Raw genomic sequence first — 15584 nt, forward strand, 5'->3', positions numbered from 1 at the left:
ATCTCACCATTCTAGAAGCAATGCCAGATGCCTGTCTCCACAGGAATTCTATGATGCAGTAAATGTAGTGACTAAAGCTCAAATCAAGGCCTTTCATAATTTTGGGAAGGCCCTCACTGTCACATTAACTGGCCATCAAGACAAAATTATGGGAATGGTGAGGAAAAAGATGAATGAGATAATCCCCTCACAGGTAGAGATCAAGAATCAATTCAAAATCTTTTCAGAACAAATGTCAAGGTATGATCTAAGTGGTGTGGACAAGAGTGTGAAACTATCTACAGGGCAGTAGTTGTGAATGTTGATAACTATCTACTTGGCCAAGACAATCAACTCTAGAAGGGCAGTAGTTATGAATGTTGATAACTATCTACAGAAGAAGATTGTTGTTAACATCAATGATGGTGGTGTGGATAGATGCCTTCAAGTCTCTCTATGAAATCTCAGAACCCTAAGGGTATCTGAGCTAGATGTTGTGATTGACAAAGTTCATGTAGTCATCACAGAGGACACTCAGTTTCTTCATGAGCTCAAAAATGCACAGATAACAGCTTTTCCTGAAGCCTATCTATATCCAAGCAAAGAGATATCCTACATCTGCTCACAAACCAAGAAGAACAAAATTTTTAATGTTCCCAAGAACTATGTGAGAGGGAACATGAGGCTGGTCATGACTCTTTAATCCGATTTAAAGTACAAAAAGACCAAGAAAATTGAAGATGAAAAAATGATCAGGATTCTTGAAAGGTATCTGGTAAATGTTAACACCATGTTGCCATCTACTCAATTCAACTTAAAAGATGACAAGGATGATGACGAGCAGAAGGATGATAAACAAAAACCTTCTGGATCAAATCCAAGTCAATCTTCAAGAGCAACTGGCAGCAAGTATAAAAAGAAGGATGAGAAGAAGGATGATAATAAGAAGAGAGGAGATGATAGAAGGAGGAAAAAGACGGAAGACAATCCAGGACCACACCAACAAACCCTACAAATCCAAATGACACAATCTCAACCTACCAAATCTCTTAGCTCAAACACTCAACCATCTCTCACCTCAAAGCCAAAATTTTTATACAAGCCAACTGCAAACTCACTTCTCAAAATTCCAATCACTACCACTCAAACCATCTTGAAGAAAATCACAACCCTACCTTCATACAAACCTCCAATCCAGATACACATTAAATATGTTGGAAGAAAAGCAAAACAACTGCCAGTTACTGAGAGATCATTATGGAATTGCTATGATCAAACTGACTTTCTTGTACTAAATTGGTGCCTCACAGATGAAGAATATTTTCAACAGCTAGCTGAAGAAATAGTCGGAGTCTGGGTTGTATCATATACAGAAGTCAAAATCTATTATGATGATGGATCTTTCACTCTACTTGGCAGTAATCTAATGGACACACTTTCAACCACATAATTCAAAAGGGTGATCAGCTTAATGAAGGACAATGATACAATCACAAGATTTTGGAAACCTGCATATTGTGTATGGGTGAAAGAAAGGGATGAGAAAATTGCAAGGGCAAAGGCTGAAAAGGAAGAAAGAGATAGGAAGTATGAAGAAGAACTTGCAAGAATTGAGAAAAGATCAAATGAGCTTAAAGCAAAGGGGATGAGCAGACTCTCCAAAGATGGACTTTTTCTGAATATAAAAGTTGGCAGATTCTCTTGATTTAGAGCATAATATCTAAATGGTTATTCATTGGATGATTGGCTCAAGTTTGTGGAAGCCTAAGGGGAACTGAGATCTTAGAAGAAATAGAAGTGTTAGTAACTCTTAAAGATCTCATTAGAACAGAGCCAAACTATGAAGATTTTATGTAATCAATACTTGGGTAAAACTTCTATGACCACTCAATGATAAAGATTGTAATTCTATCAATTTTTGTGTTGTAAAGATTGTTTCTGTCCATTATAGCTTGGGGTTAGTCTTGTTAACATACATGAATTTGTGATAAGCAATCTTCTCACAAATTGGGGGAGATTGTTGTGCAAAACATGCCTGTTCTATAACAGGACTAAGTCAAATTGACAACCCTGAGTAAGTTGTATTGTAATCTAAGTTTGCATTTTATATTATAATATTTAAGTCTGTAAAAATATAAATAGACTAGACTGGAGTATTATTCTGTAAACAGTCTCAAGCCTAAGAATAAGCTCTAGAAGAAGATCATGGTGATCATGCCTCAGAGAAAGTGTGAAGAAGCTTGGAGTTGAATAAATCTGTTTTATGAAAAATATCCTAAGTCAAGAAGTCTACAAGTCACAGCTTAAGTGTTATAGAGAAGTCATTCGAGAACTCCAGAATGACTTATCAAGAAGTCAAAAAAAAGCTTATAGAGAAGTCTCAGAGATATCGACAAGCCAAATTGAAGACATGAAGATTGGAGATATCGACAAGTCATTTCTTTACTAGAGAACTCTGAGATATCGACAAGTCAAAATGTCACTCGAGAACTCAGAGATATCGATAAGTAAATTCTACATGCAAAGAAATGAAGACCTCGATAAGTCATGTTCATCCGAGGACTCAGAGACTTCGATAAGTCAAGTCCATTCGAGAACTCAGAGATCTCGATAACTCAAAATTACACTCGCGAACTCAGAGATTTCGATAAGTCATATCAACAATAGAGTAATGAGAGATCTCGATAAATCATTATACTTATCGAGATGTTGAGTTCTCTATATAACAAACTGGAGATCTCAAGGCAAAACTCAAAGTACAAGATGCAGACCAGTTGAATATCCAAGATTATCAATCAACAAACAAATCAATCACTGATTTGAAAAGTCTACAAAAGCAGCTTGAAAAGTACAAGATCAAAGGTCAAGATTAACTGGCAAAGTAAAGTCACAGGCATGCATGGTTTGCAAAGATACACTAAGCCAGAAATAGAAAGATTTGGTTATCCAAAATTAGGGTTTAGTACATGCTGCGTAAAAACCAGTGTTTACTGTTCTATAAAGTAAACACTGAATGCTTTGTTTTAAGTGTAACAAAATAGATCTGAAAAATTCTTATAACTCTCAAGAGAGAAGATGAGTTCTTAACATACTAAGAACCCAGAAATTTGTAGCAAAACACTAGCTTGATTTTAATATAAAATTAAGTGAGTTTTGAAAGATAAGTGTGTTCATGTGCATGTTTTAATTATTCTGTTAAAGCACATTATCTCTATAATACAAATTACTTTTTTCACCATTCTTAAAAGTTCGAAAAGCCATTAAAATTGTCTAAAACACGTTCAACCCCCCCCCCCCCCCCCGTGTTATATTCATATTCATTACCCAATACCATTTACATGCAAGACGAGCTTGTTCAAAGATGTTGTATTTAACTTGGATTGCATTGGACAGAGAAATGAAGAAATTTGTGAATGTACCTAGCTGATAGAAATATTATTTGTCTCATTGCATATGTAACTTGGTAATATTTAAACCAAATGCAGCAAGTAACTTAGATCTAAGAAATCAACTAGAACAACAAGAAAATAGAGCAAGTTGTATTTGTAGTACTCTCAAGTTCTAAGTTGTAAAATTTACTTGTAAGCAACTGTGTGCATTCTTGCATCACATAAATTTCTTCAATATATACATATTTGATGGAAATACAAATCCACCAGTAAGTTTTTAAACTTGTGTTTATTTCCTTTGTGAGTTAAATACTTTTAAAGTCTTATTTGCACTGTTGCATATTCAAAACACAATTGTATATTAAGAAAGAATTTTTCAGAAAAGCAAAAAGAAACCAAACTTCCATTCAACCCCATTCTGTAATTCTGTTGTTGTATTTTTAGGGAATAACAACCTGTATAAAGCATAAAACTATATCATTAATTTGACGGATCTTATAGGTCTCAGTCTCTATTTATTCAGAATTTTAGACCAACACAAAAATTTAAAATTTATAATATTATTTTAATTATATATATATAATTTAAAAACATGTTTATAAGGTGTACGAAGATCAGCTTCGTAAGGTAGTTGTATATGTTGAACATGTGGAATAAATAATTCTAGTTTGATTAAAATAACGAGAACATTAAAAATTTTAATATATTTAATTTACATTTTAAAATTTCTACTTATCCAGAAAATATGATTCAGATTTATCAATTGATCTAAATGAATTGTTATTGTTCAGAGAATCGACTCGTCCAGATTTTAACCATTCAGAAATTATTGTTCAGATTTATCAAATAACCCTAAACTTTATTCAAACAAAATTAATAAAATGGAATAATTTGGTAGAAAATTACCCTTTTCTAAAAATGCACATTGATCGAATTGATCGAATTTATAACATTTTAGCAACTTAACCGAATTAAATCAGTATAAATTCTTTTAACCTGATCCATAAAAAAATTGTAACACAAACTAACATAAACCGGATTGAAAAACCTAGTCTAACAAATTCGAGTTCAGTTACTATTTTGCTTCAATAACATACGTTAGCACTTCATTATATTTTGGTACAATAAAACCTCTATACAGTAATATCCTTGGGACTAGGAAAAAATATTACTATAGGGAGGTTATTCCTTAATAGAGGTTTACATATAAATTTATAAATTTTTAATTGAAAATCATAATTTAAATATATATATCTATTTATATAATAGTTGCTACTGCGTTATTGCTACAGTTATTACGTCTGCTGGACAATTGTCACTAATTTTCACAATATTTACAAATTTACCACCCTTTACCAGCCTCTAAACAGCGTCATGTTTCACTTCTGCGGCCCTGCTCACTGCACGTGCTTTCCTTCCTATGACTTTTCTACAATAAAAAATTGAACTGATGATACTTTAACTACACTGCATAAACCATTTTATATTTAATTTAATCAACAACTACATATCAAACTTCCACAGAAAGCCTCATTTGAAATTTGAAAATCCCAACTACAAGCTTATCTCTGGATTGTGTTTCGTCATTAAACCAAAAACAAGCTTCCTAGCTTAAACCAACGATGAAGGATGTGTGTAATTTTTTTTAATTTCATTTGCTTAAATCTTGCATGATCTTCAAATTATATGATATTCATTCATTTTTTATAGGATGATGAATCTCGAAAATCTGACCATCTTTTTACTTCTGAAGATATGATCCAAGGTACAAACTGAAAGTTTTTATAATTCTTGATTTAGTACTTAGTTTAAGGATAATAGTTGTATGACTTTGTTTTGCAGGTTATATGAACAGGAAGACAAGAAAAAGAAAACTTAACATCGGCAAAGAAAACATATTCCCCACTCCTAATTCTCCAGAGTGTCGAAATCTAAGAATATGTAATTATGTTTCTCAAGTTTACTATTAATGTTTCCAGTTTGTCTATCTTCATAACTAAGTTGCAGTATTTTTATTGCTGTTAAAACTCCACCTTTAATGTCAAATTCTACCCTTGACAATTCCACTCCTTTTTCAACCCGTGGATCAGGTGCACTCTGTTATTTATACTTGCTATTTTAACATTTACATGTATGTATCCTTATTGTTTGTCCTGATTAATTTTTGTTGTGTTATGAAAATGTCAGTTTCAAAGAATACTCCTCTGTCCAAAATTCGTTTCCGAGCTGTTAAACATGCTACCAGATCTCCATTGTCTAATCTAACAAACATTGGAAGTTCGTCATTTGGAAAACAAAATAATTCAAAGGGAAATGCCAAATTAAAAGATTGTGACTCAACAAGAAACTTATTTGAACAAGAATTTAAGACGGAGAAGGAAGATATGAATGATTTATATGATGATCAAATAGGTAATTTATTCAAACATGTTGTAAGTCATATGTCATAGACCTATTTGTATATTCGAGGATTCAACTCAACTCAAATAAGAATGTAATAAGTAAATAGTGGATCTACCGTCAGAGAGATCTCGCAAAGTAATATCTGTCAAAGGATTCAGAGACAAGGTTCATCTACAGACTTGAGGAATTAATTCACTGGAAGAAGTTCAAGAAATTGATCATGCCTCAGTGATATAAGTCAAGATCGTGGATTTAATCAAGTGACAGAGATCTCGTCAGAGTATCAATTAATTACAAGGATTTAATCTGAAGAAAATCAAAGTGTCAGAGTCAAGACATGAAGAAACGTCACGGAAGTTAGTCACTCATGAACCAGACAGTACATCGAGTGTCAACGTTGAAGTGGTGGAATTGATTCATAATTTTCAGTGATTTTCAGAAGATTTGCAGAAGAATGGTTGCTGCTCAAGACTAGAATTAATTCTCTATTAATTAATTAATTCATCTAATTTAATTAAGAAAATAAATTATATCTGCAAAGAATAATTTATTTATTAATTGAATTAATTGATTAATTAATTCTGAATTAATTTTAGGAATTTTCAGAAGTTTAATTGGATTAAATTCAAGCATTAAATCAGCAAGACAAATGGAAATGAACTAGCATGACAATCTGGATTGTCATACCGATTGTCATGCTAGGCCATTTTCCATTGTCATACCGAAAGTTACTCTAGGAGGATAATTGTCTTGCTAGTTCATTCTGATTGTCTTGCTAGTTCATTCAGATTGTCTTGCTAGTTCATTCAATTGTCTCACCGAAAGTCTTGCCAGCTATAGGATTGTCATGCCAAGTCAATTCTATTCGTTTGTTGATTTAAAAAGGAGCAGAGAAGCAGCAACTTATTTATTAAGAACACAGAAGTCAAGAAACAAGGCAGAAAAGAAAATCAAGAAGAAATATTTCATCTTTTCATCTGCATACTTCAAGATTAAATTTCTAGATTGTAAAGTTAAATCCAATCCACTAGAAATCTTTATCTTGCTCTTGTGTATCAATCTAGCGGATTAAAATCCCTAGAACTTAATCTCAAATCGCGTTTAGCATTTGATTCTAATTATTGCAAAAATAGAAAAAGTTCATGTCGAATTTATTCTAGATTTGTGATAATTGATTTGAGATTAATACCTTGTAATCGATACAGTTGTTGTAACACCTTTCAAGTTTAATAATATTTTTATTTAACTTGAATTTTGTTTCACATTTTTTATTCCGCATTTAATTCGATTATTCGGTACTGTTTGTATTCAACCCCCCCTTCTACAAACACATTGGGACCTAACACATGTGTTTGCACACATATTCATTTTGTCACTAACAAAATTTAACTGATATCTGTTGGTTAACTACCTTCTCTAGAGAACTCCATAGTGGATCCATTGCAGTTGACAGATGATGAGGTGAAATCAGATGATACAACAAGTGTTGCTTGGTTTTTGACATTATTTAAATGAGAATCATGTTTTACTAATGATACTCAAATGTTAAATGTATTTTCTCTTTTTAAGTTACCATTGTGATTTATCATTTGAAATGGACAGTGATAACAATTCTGATATGGGTAAGCAAGCAAAACAATTCTAATTAGTGTGGATATTGAAATATATGAAATGTTAATGTATTCATTCATCTTTGCAAAGGAAGAAAATAGACAGGATAATGTGGACGGTCATTCAGAGCAGAATATAAACAATATAATTCCTGAGGAATATGCAACATTGGGACCTCCTTCTGTCAACTGTTCAAAATGTAATGCAAGAATGTGGAAAGAAGAACGAGTTAATAAGAATGTTACAAAGGGACAACCAATATTTTCTATGTGTTGTAAGAAAGGTGAGGTGAAACTACCAGCCCCATTACCCACACCACCTTACTTGCGTGATCTTTATGCGGACAAACAGAAAGGACCCTTCTTTGAAAGATGCATAAACATGTACAATGCAATGTTTTCCTTCACGCAAACTGGTGGAAATGTAGATCATTCCATTAACCATACCAGGGGTCCGTATATTTATCGTTTGAACGGCCAAAACCACCATGTTTTTGGTTCGTTGATCCCAGATGATTGTGGCACTCCTAAATTCTGTCAGTTATATATATATGATACTGCAAATGAAGTTAATAACAGATTGCGTTGGGTTAACGTCAGTAATAATCAAGTTGTTGATGCAGAGGTTGTGCAGGGTCTTATAACTATGTTAGATCAGACTAATGAATTAGTTACAAGATTTAGGATGGCTCGGGATCGTTTTGAGAACAACGATTTAGTTGATTTGAAAGTGGAGCTTAAAATTTGTCGATCTCAAAGTGGCAGGGAGAACCATGTTTCTGCTAGTGATGAGGTTGCTGGGATAATGATTGATAGCGCTAATAACTGTCGTGACATTATTATTGAAACCAAGATGAAGAAACTATAACGTGTTTCGTACATTCATCCAAAATTAATGGCCCTTCAATATCCCATTCTATTTCCTAATGGCGAGGATGGTTATCATGATAAAATTCTATTTCAAAGTGCTCCTCCAGATTCCACCAAAGGTCGTGATTTTATATCGATGAAGGATTACTACTCCTATCAATTACAAGTTCGAGAAAATGAAGGTGTGTAATTGTATTACATATTTAATTTCCAGCATAACCATATGTGTAGCATTTTTAATTTCTATCTCTTGTTTATATTTTCCATAGCTATGACCCCTCGCTTGGGTGGTAGGTTGTTCCAGCAATACATAGTTGATGATTTTTCTTCAATGGAATAAACTCGATTGTGGTGGTTTCGGGAGCATCAAACTATTTTACGAAATGAACTGTATAGCCATATCTGTGATGCTATTCGTAATGGTGATTCAAATGGCGCCAATGTAGGTAAAAGTGTAATTCTACCTGCTGGCTTTGTTGTGTCTAAACGCTACATGCAACAAAATTTTCAAGACGCTTTGGCTGTTTGTCGGCATGTTGGGCATCCCGATATCTTTTTGACAATGACTTGTAATTCAATGTGGGATGAAATTCAACAAATGATGAAGTTTGTTCCTGGTTGTAAAGCTCCCAACTGTCCAGATATTATTTCTAGAGTTTTTAAACTCAAATTAGATCAACTTACCACTGACATTGAGAAGAAAAATTCTCCGGGACATGTAATGGAGGTATATTTCTATATTTCAATCTTTATTCGGGGAATTGATGTATTTGCTAAATAATTAATCGAGTTCAAATTTTTTTTTATCAAAAAATGCAGTCATGTACGTTGTTGAGTTTCAGAAAAGAGGTCTTTCGCACGTGCATATGTTAATATGGCTTGACAGTGCTTCGAAGAAGAACTTGAAACTCAATGTTGACAAATTTGTTTCCGCGGAGATTCCAGACCCGATCAAAGATCCTGTTGGATATGCTGCAGTGAAGGCTTTTATGATCCATGGACCATGTGGTCTGCAAAATCCAAAGTCTCCTTGCATGAACAAATGTAAATGTATAAGACATTTTCCTAAAAGGTAACAAATTAACCTTTTCAATTTGCAGCTGCCAGATTACTAATGACAATTTTAAAATTTGTCAGCAAGTATTTAAATATGTCATGTTTATAATTTGTTAATCAGGTACTGTGATAGAACTATCTTTGATGAAAGTGGATTTCCCATCTATATGCAAAAAAAACAAGCTACAATTGTCTGCAAAGGCAAGGCTGATTTAGACCATCAATGGGTTGTACCATTCAACCATGATTTATTGGTAAAGTATCAATGTCACATGAACATTAAAATTTGTTGTCATGCTCGCAGCTTGAAATATTTATTTAAATATTGTCTCAAAGGACATGATATGGCTACTGTGGAGGTCAGAGGGAGAAGAAGGAAGCAAAATACTCAAAATAATGGTGACTGTAATGATGAAATTCAAGCCTACTTTGATGGGAGATATGTTTGTGGTGCTGAAGCGAGTTATCGGATATTTGGTTTTCCTATACACATTAGAACTCTTTCGGTGGAGCGTCTACCATTCCATTTGCCAGGCCAAAAGAGTTGTACTTTCCGCGAAGGTGACTCTTTAACAACTGTTGCTGATAGAGAAAAAGAGCGAAAGAGCAAATTAGAACTTTTTTTTATTGAATACATTTGATAATAATGCACGTCAATACACATACGATGAAATTCCTCAATATTATGTTTGGAATGACGGTGAAAGGTGGAATAAAAGGAAAAGAGGTTTTCAAAATTGGAAGATTATCTTATGCTCATCATAGCAGTGGAGAAGTGTAGTACCTGCACATGTTGTTAATAAAATTATGAGGACCAACTTCTTTTGAAAGTTTAAGAACTGTTAACGGAGTTTGTTTATCTACTTTTCGTGATGTTTGTCAAGAATATGGATTGCTTGATGATGACAAAGAATGGCACGACGTCATGGATCAATGTGCAGTTGAAGGATTAGCACCGCAAATAAGACAACTTTTTGTTCATATAATAGTCAATTGTAAAGTTACTGCCTTGAAAGATTTGTGGGATTGTCATTGGAAGCATATGGTTGATGATATTTTATTGAAAAGAAGGAACTTGACTAAAGATGAAAAGCTAATTTTAAATGATAGACAATTGGAGTTTTATGCTCTTGCAGGTAATTTTATCTTCTTATTTTTTCATTAATCAAAGTTTTGGCCCATTATCACTAATTATGTTATCACATATTTTTGTTCTAATTTATGTATAAATAGATGAATTTTTTTGTACTGTTGCAGGTAATTTTATATTCTTATTGTTTCATTCATCAAATTTTTTGGCGCATTATCAGTAATTATGTTATGACATATTTTTCTTCTAATTTGTGTAGAGATAGATGATTTGCTTCGTTCTATTGGAAGATCTTTGAAAAATTATGCTCAACTGCCACAACCTCCAAGTACTTATCTACATCATGGTTCAAATAATTTAATTCTTGAAGAAACAAACTACGACATGAGCCAAATGGAGACAGAGTACAAGGAATTGTTGAGAAATTGCAATGAAGAACATGTCACTGTTTATAAAGCAATTTTGGATTCGATTGAAAACAAAGTTGGGGGTTTATTTTTTGTGTATGGAAGCGGAGGTTGCGGAATGACTTATTTATGGAGAACATTAATTTCCAAACTCAGATCTCAGGGTGATATTGTTTTACCAGTTGCCTCATCTGGCATTGCTGCCACTCTCATGTCGTGCGGACGTACAACTCACTCACGATTTAAAATTCCAATTGTGCTTGACGAATTTTCTCTTTGCAGTATTGGCAACAGTTCAGACATTACAGAGCTCATAAGGCATACAAAATTAATCATTTGGGATGAGGCCCCAATGCAAGATCGCTACACATTTGAATGCTTAGATCGAACTTTGAAGGATATAATGAAGTTTGTCAATCCAGAGTGTGCAACTATGCCTTTTGGAGGAATTACAGTGGTTCTAGGTGGAGATTTTAGGCAGATTCTACCAGTCATCAGTTATGGTAAGAGGAGTCACATTGTCTCTGCATGCATAACTAGATCAAGATTATGGTCCATTTGTAAAATATTTCTTCTAACAAAAAATATGAGGCTTCATAAAGGTGAATCGCAGAAAGAAAGAGAGGATCTCGAGAATTTTGCAAAGTGGGTTCTTGCAATTGGTGACGGAAAAGTTCTGCCTCCCCAAGAACTGGTGCCTCCTGAACATGAAGTCTCAAATTACAATGAAGATGATATTCTCATTCCATCACAATTTTGTGACTTGAATAATATCAATTCGGTTGATAATATGATCTCCGGTACTTATCCTAACTTTTTTGAGAACTGCCACAATCCAAAGTATCTCAGTGAGAGGGCAATACTTACTCCTACTAATGCCACTATAAGTCACCTAAACTCTTTTATTGTTGAAAAGCTTCCTGGTGAATGCATGAGTTATTACAGTGTAGATAGTGCCGAAGACTTTGGTGGAACTGAAGATGATCTTAATTCAGCCTTCCCCGTAGAATATTTAAATTCTAGAAGCATTCCTGGGATGCCATGTCATGACTTAAAATTGAAAGTTGGAGTTGTGGTTATGCTGATAAGAAATTTAAATCAAACCCTTGGTCTATGTAATGGTACTCGGATGATAGTTACCAAATGCCTGAAAAATTGTGTAGAATGTGAGGTGATTTATGGATCATTTGTTGGGATAAAGCATTTCATTCCTCGAATGGAACTATGTCCAAGTGATACAAAGATGCCATTCAAATTGATTCGAAAATAAATGCCCCTGCAAATTTGTTATGCCATGACGATTAACAAAGCTCAAGGCCAATCACTTGAGAATGTTGGTTTATTTCTTCCAAAGTCAGTGTTTACACATGGCCAGTTTTACGTAGCAATTAGCAGAGTCACCTCTCCCAAAGGTTTGAAGATCTTTATTGATGATGAAGTTGGGCAGCCTTCCAATATTACCCAAAATGTTGTGTACAAAGAAATATTCTATGCCTTACCACATAGTTAGGTTGTTTAGCATGCAACTGTAATTCATGTATGTACTACAACCTATTAATGTGAGCTAAAAAAATTGGTATCTATTTCAAGGTAACACTCACTATAATTTTGCTGGCTGAAGAAGCATAACCATTGCCCAACAATATTATATATTCGTTGATAATATTTTCATAATCAAATAAGGTTTACATGTTACCCCCAGAACAAAATCCTTGTCATTGAAAAATACATGAAATCTCTAACTGCAAAGTGTAACTTGAAACTTATACTCTTCCTCATAATCAAATCTAATTTTTTGTCCCTCCTTGAATGAGTTATCAGTAGTAAACTTATCCCAACCCTTTCCGAATCTGCACATGTTCTTCTTACGATGAACTTGAACATACCATGATTGATCTTTGTATTTCAGTATACATACAGTGTCATCCTTCCAGGGTCCAAATATATGCAAAAGAGTAGGAGGACAATACTGCAAATTTTATAAGCCACCAATTAATAATGTTAAAAATTATACTCTACAAATTCAAACAGGATCAGGGAATGCCAATTTAAATTTTACCACCCCATGTCCTCTTTTGTCCACATGAGATTTGGAAAAGGTTTGCATGAAACTTCTTAAAATGAAATATCGGTTACAAATTTTCAAAAAACAGTCATTCTTTGTAGTTATTAATGCCCACATCAATTCAGCTATTAATTCTGACTTCTGCTCCACTTTTGAGTGGCTCTATAAAACTGATCTGATTTTATTTTCAAATATATTTTATTCTACATTTAATAATATGGTCACAAAATTAACCCATTTCTAAAAGTCATCAAATTATTCTCTCAAAATCATTATTAAATTATTAAATTATTAAATTCTCTCAAAAGTGGACTTATCCGTTAAATATAATTAAATTATTCTATACCAATATTAAATTTAAATTAAATAGTAATAAATTATTTATGGTAATTTAGCGTGCTTTGGGGACGTACTAAAAGTAATTGTTTTTTATTTTAGTTTTTTTAATAAAATATAGACTTTGCATTTTTATTCAGAAAAATTATTTATGAAAATAATATTTTAAATTACATAGTCAAGCTTTCTTAAATTACGTGCACAAATACAACTGACTATACAAAAGGAAGAGAGAGTACATTAAATATATAGTAATTTACACTTATCCAGAAAAATATTATTCATTATGTGCAACTAACATTTCGTACTCATACTCATAGTTCTAAAATTCCCAATTTTATTGATTGATCCCCGATATATCTTTTATATAGTACGTAATTAAATCCTTTTTTGAAATTATAATAATTTAATTATTTATTATTATATATATAATTTAATTTTAAAATTATATTAAATACTTATCATATATATGTGAAATTTATATTAAAGCACAACTATTTTTTCATCCGATCAATTATTTTTATTATTTATCGATTTACTAATTATTCCTAAATCGATAATAAATTTTAATTTATATAACATTGGTTATAGTAAAATAATTGAAAAATGAAGATAACTATACACGATGCTCGAAGTTTGTTAATACCCACAAGAAAATTACAACTTTAGAAACACCATTTTACAGAGTATCATCTCATTATTACAGATCTGGAACGGAGTTATTGCAGTAGCCAACTACCAAGCTCAGCTTTGAAGACATATTGAAGTGAAGTTAAAGCACAAGGTATGTTCAACCCCATCTCGGCTTAAATTGGACTGCATGTTAATTTAACTTCAAATAATAACTACTATATGTTTATTGTAGTTTTCGATTCCTCTGAATGGACCTTAACAAGTATGATGCCATCCAAAACTTAGACTGTTCCACTTTCAACTGGAAGTGTAGATTAAGAGTACAGGCTGTATGAAAAGGAATAAACAGAGAGACCAAACAAATTTCTGGCCTTAACATCCTTTTTGTTGATGACTGCGTAAAATCTATCTCCGATCTATTATTGTTTTTGTCATTTAATATTTCTATGCAATCTACTATAACCTTTCGTTCAATTTGTAGAATGCTAGAATCCATGCCTTTGCCAACGCTAAATATTGTGAAGAACTTTTCAACGAAATAGTCGAAGGAGAGATTTATATTTTATCCAATTTTAAAGTGAAAGATTTCTTAGGAGACGAGATATCCCGTCCTGTACGAAATATCAAACATATCTATTTTACACCAAACACAAAAGTTAACAAGGACGAGAATGATGGTTTACCAATTGAGAAATTTGCTTTTGATATTTTTCAAATGGCGGATATTGACAAGGCTGCAAATGACAACCGTTTTCTTATATGTTGGTTGAATTTGGTTGATGTATTTCAAGTTTCTTGCATTCAAACTTGACTAATTTACGAAAAATGTAGATTTGGTGGGTGTAGTACAAAATCGACAACCGAAAATCACTACAACTAAAAATAATCAGGAGAAGTCGATGTACAAGTTTGAGATTTCTGATGGAAGGTTGGTACACAGTAATTAGTTACACAAATATTAGTGACATATTTTTATTTACTTACTACGCTTCTTTTAACTTAATTTTATGTACTCACAGGAATTGCGTAAAAGTGACACCGTTTGACGAGTTTGGTGACAAAGTCGAAGAATTATTCAACAATTTGAACACAGAAGATATTTTCATCATCCTTTCTTGCGCAAAAGTTGGGAGATACGAGGGTAATGTATTCCTGTTTTTGAAGTACATAAATTTCCTATCTTAATAAAATATAGTACACCAATATTAATGATCTTCCTTTAATAGGATTACCAAATGTGACAAACTATCCCGCGACAAGGATATATGTGAGCCCGGATCATTATAGTGTTGACGAATTGAAAAACAAGTAAACTCTTTATTTATGTTATTCCTAACAATTTCATAAATTATATCATTTTAATGATACATTTGTCTTAGGTTTCACAAAAGGTCAAATGTGGAAATATCAGAAAAAAAGGAGGAAGCTCCCCCAACCTTTCTTTCAGTAAAAGAGATCAAACAATTACCTCCAAACTTTGCTGATGTAAATACTTTAAAACTATTTCACCCATAATTATAATTATTCAATTTACAAAATACACTAAATTTTTATTTCTGCTCATTTGCAGAGACAAGTTATCTGTCAAGTAAAGGTCAAGAAATTTGAAAATCGAACAAATTGGTATTATGCTAAATGCACAGGATGTGACAAAGAGCTGAACCGGGAAAATGGAAAATTCAAGTGTGACCAATGTAACCGCATAATTCCTCATCCGGACAAGAGGTGAAATTTGTTCATTTACGG

The 15584-nt window shown here is 32.8% G+C and overlaps 1 protein-coding gene across 1 annotated transcript; it reads left to right on the forward strand.

Moving 5' to 3' along the window:
* Nucleotides 1-8276: 8276 nt before the first annotated feature.
* LOC141714143 (uncharacterized) lies at nt 8277-9948 on the forward strand. The gene is made up of 4 exons (XM_074517679.1): nt 8277-8433; nt 8698-8978; nt 9094-9323; nt 9429-9948. Exons 1-4 carry the CDS (start codon nt 8277-8279, stop codon nt 9946-9948), a joined length of 1188 nt encoding a protein of 395 aa, XP_074373780.1.
* The last annotated feature ends 5636 nt before the right edge of the window (nt 9949-15584 follow it).

Source organism: Apium graveolens, chromosome 3 (genome assembly GCF_009905375.1).
Source record: "Apium graveolens cultivar Ventura chromosome 3, ASM990537v1, whole genome shotgun sequence".
NCBI lineage: Eukaryota > Viridiplantae > Streptophyta > Magnoliopsida > Apiales > Apiaceae > Apium > Apium graveolens.

Excerpts from the sequence above, each read along its gene's own strand:
- LOC141714143 (XM_074517679.1), top strand. The coding sequence starts at position 8,277 with ATGGCCCTTCAATATCCCATTCTATTTCCTAATGGCGAGGATGGTTAT. Across the intron at positions 8,434-8,697 it reads ACAAGTTCGAGAAAATGAAG|GTAAAAGTGTAATTCTACCT; the intron begins GTGTGTAATTGT and ends GCGCCAATGTAG. Across the intron at positions 9,324-9,428 it reads ATAAGACATTTTCCTAAAAG|GTACTGTGATAGAACTATCT; the intron begins GTAACAAATTAA and ends TTTGTTAATCAG.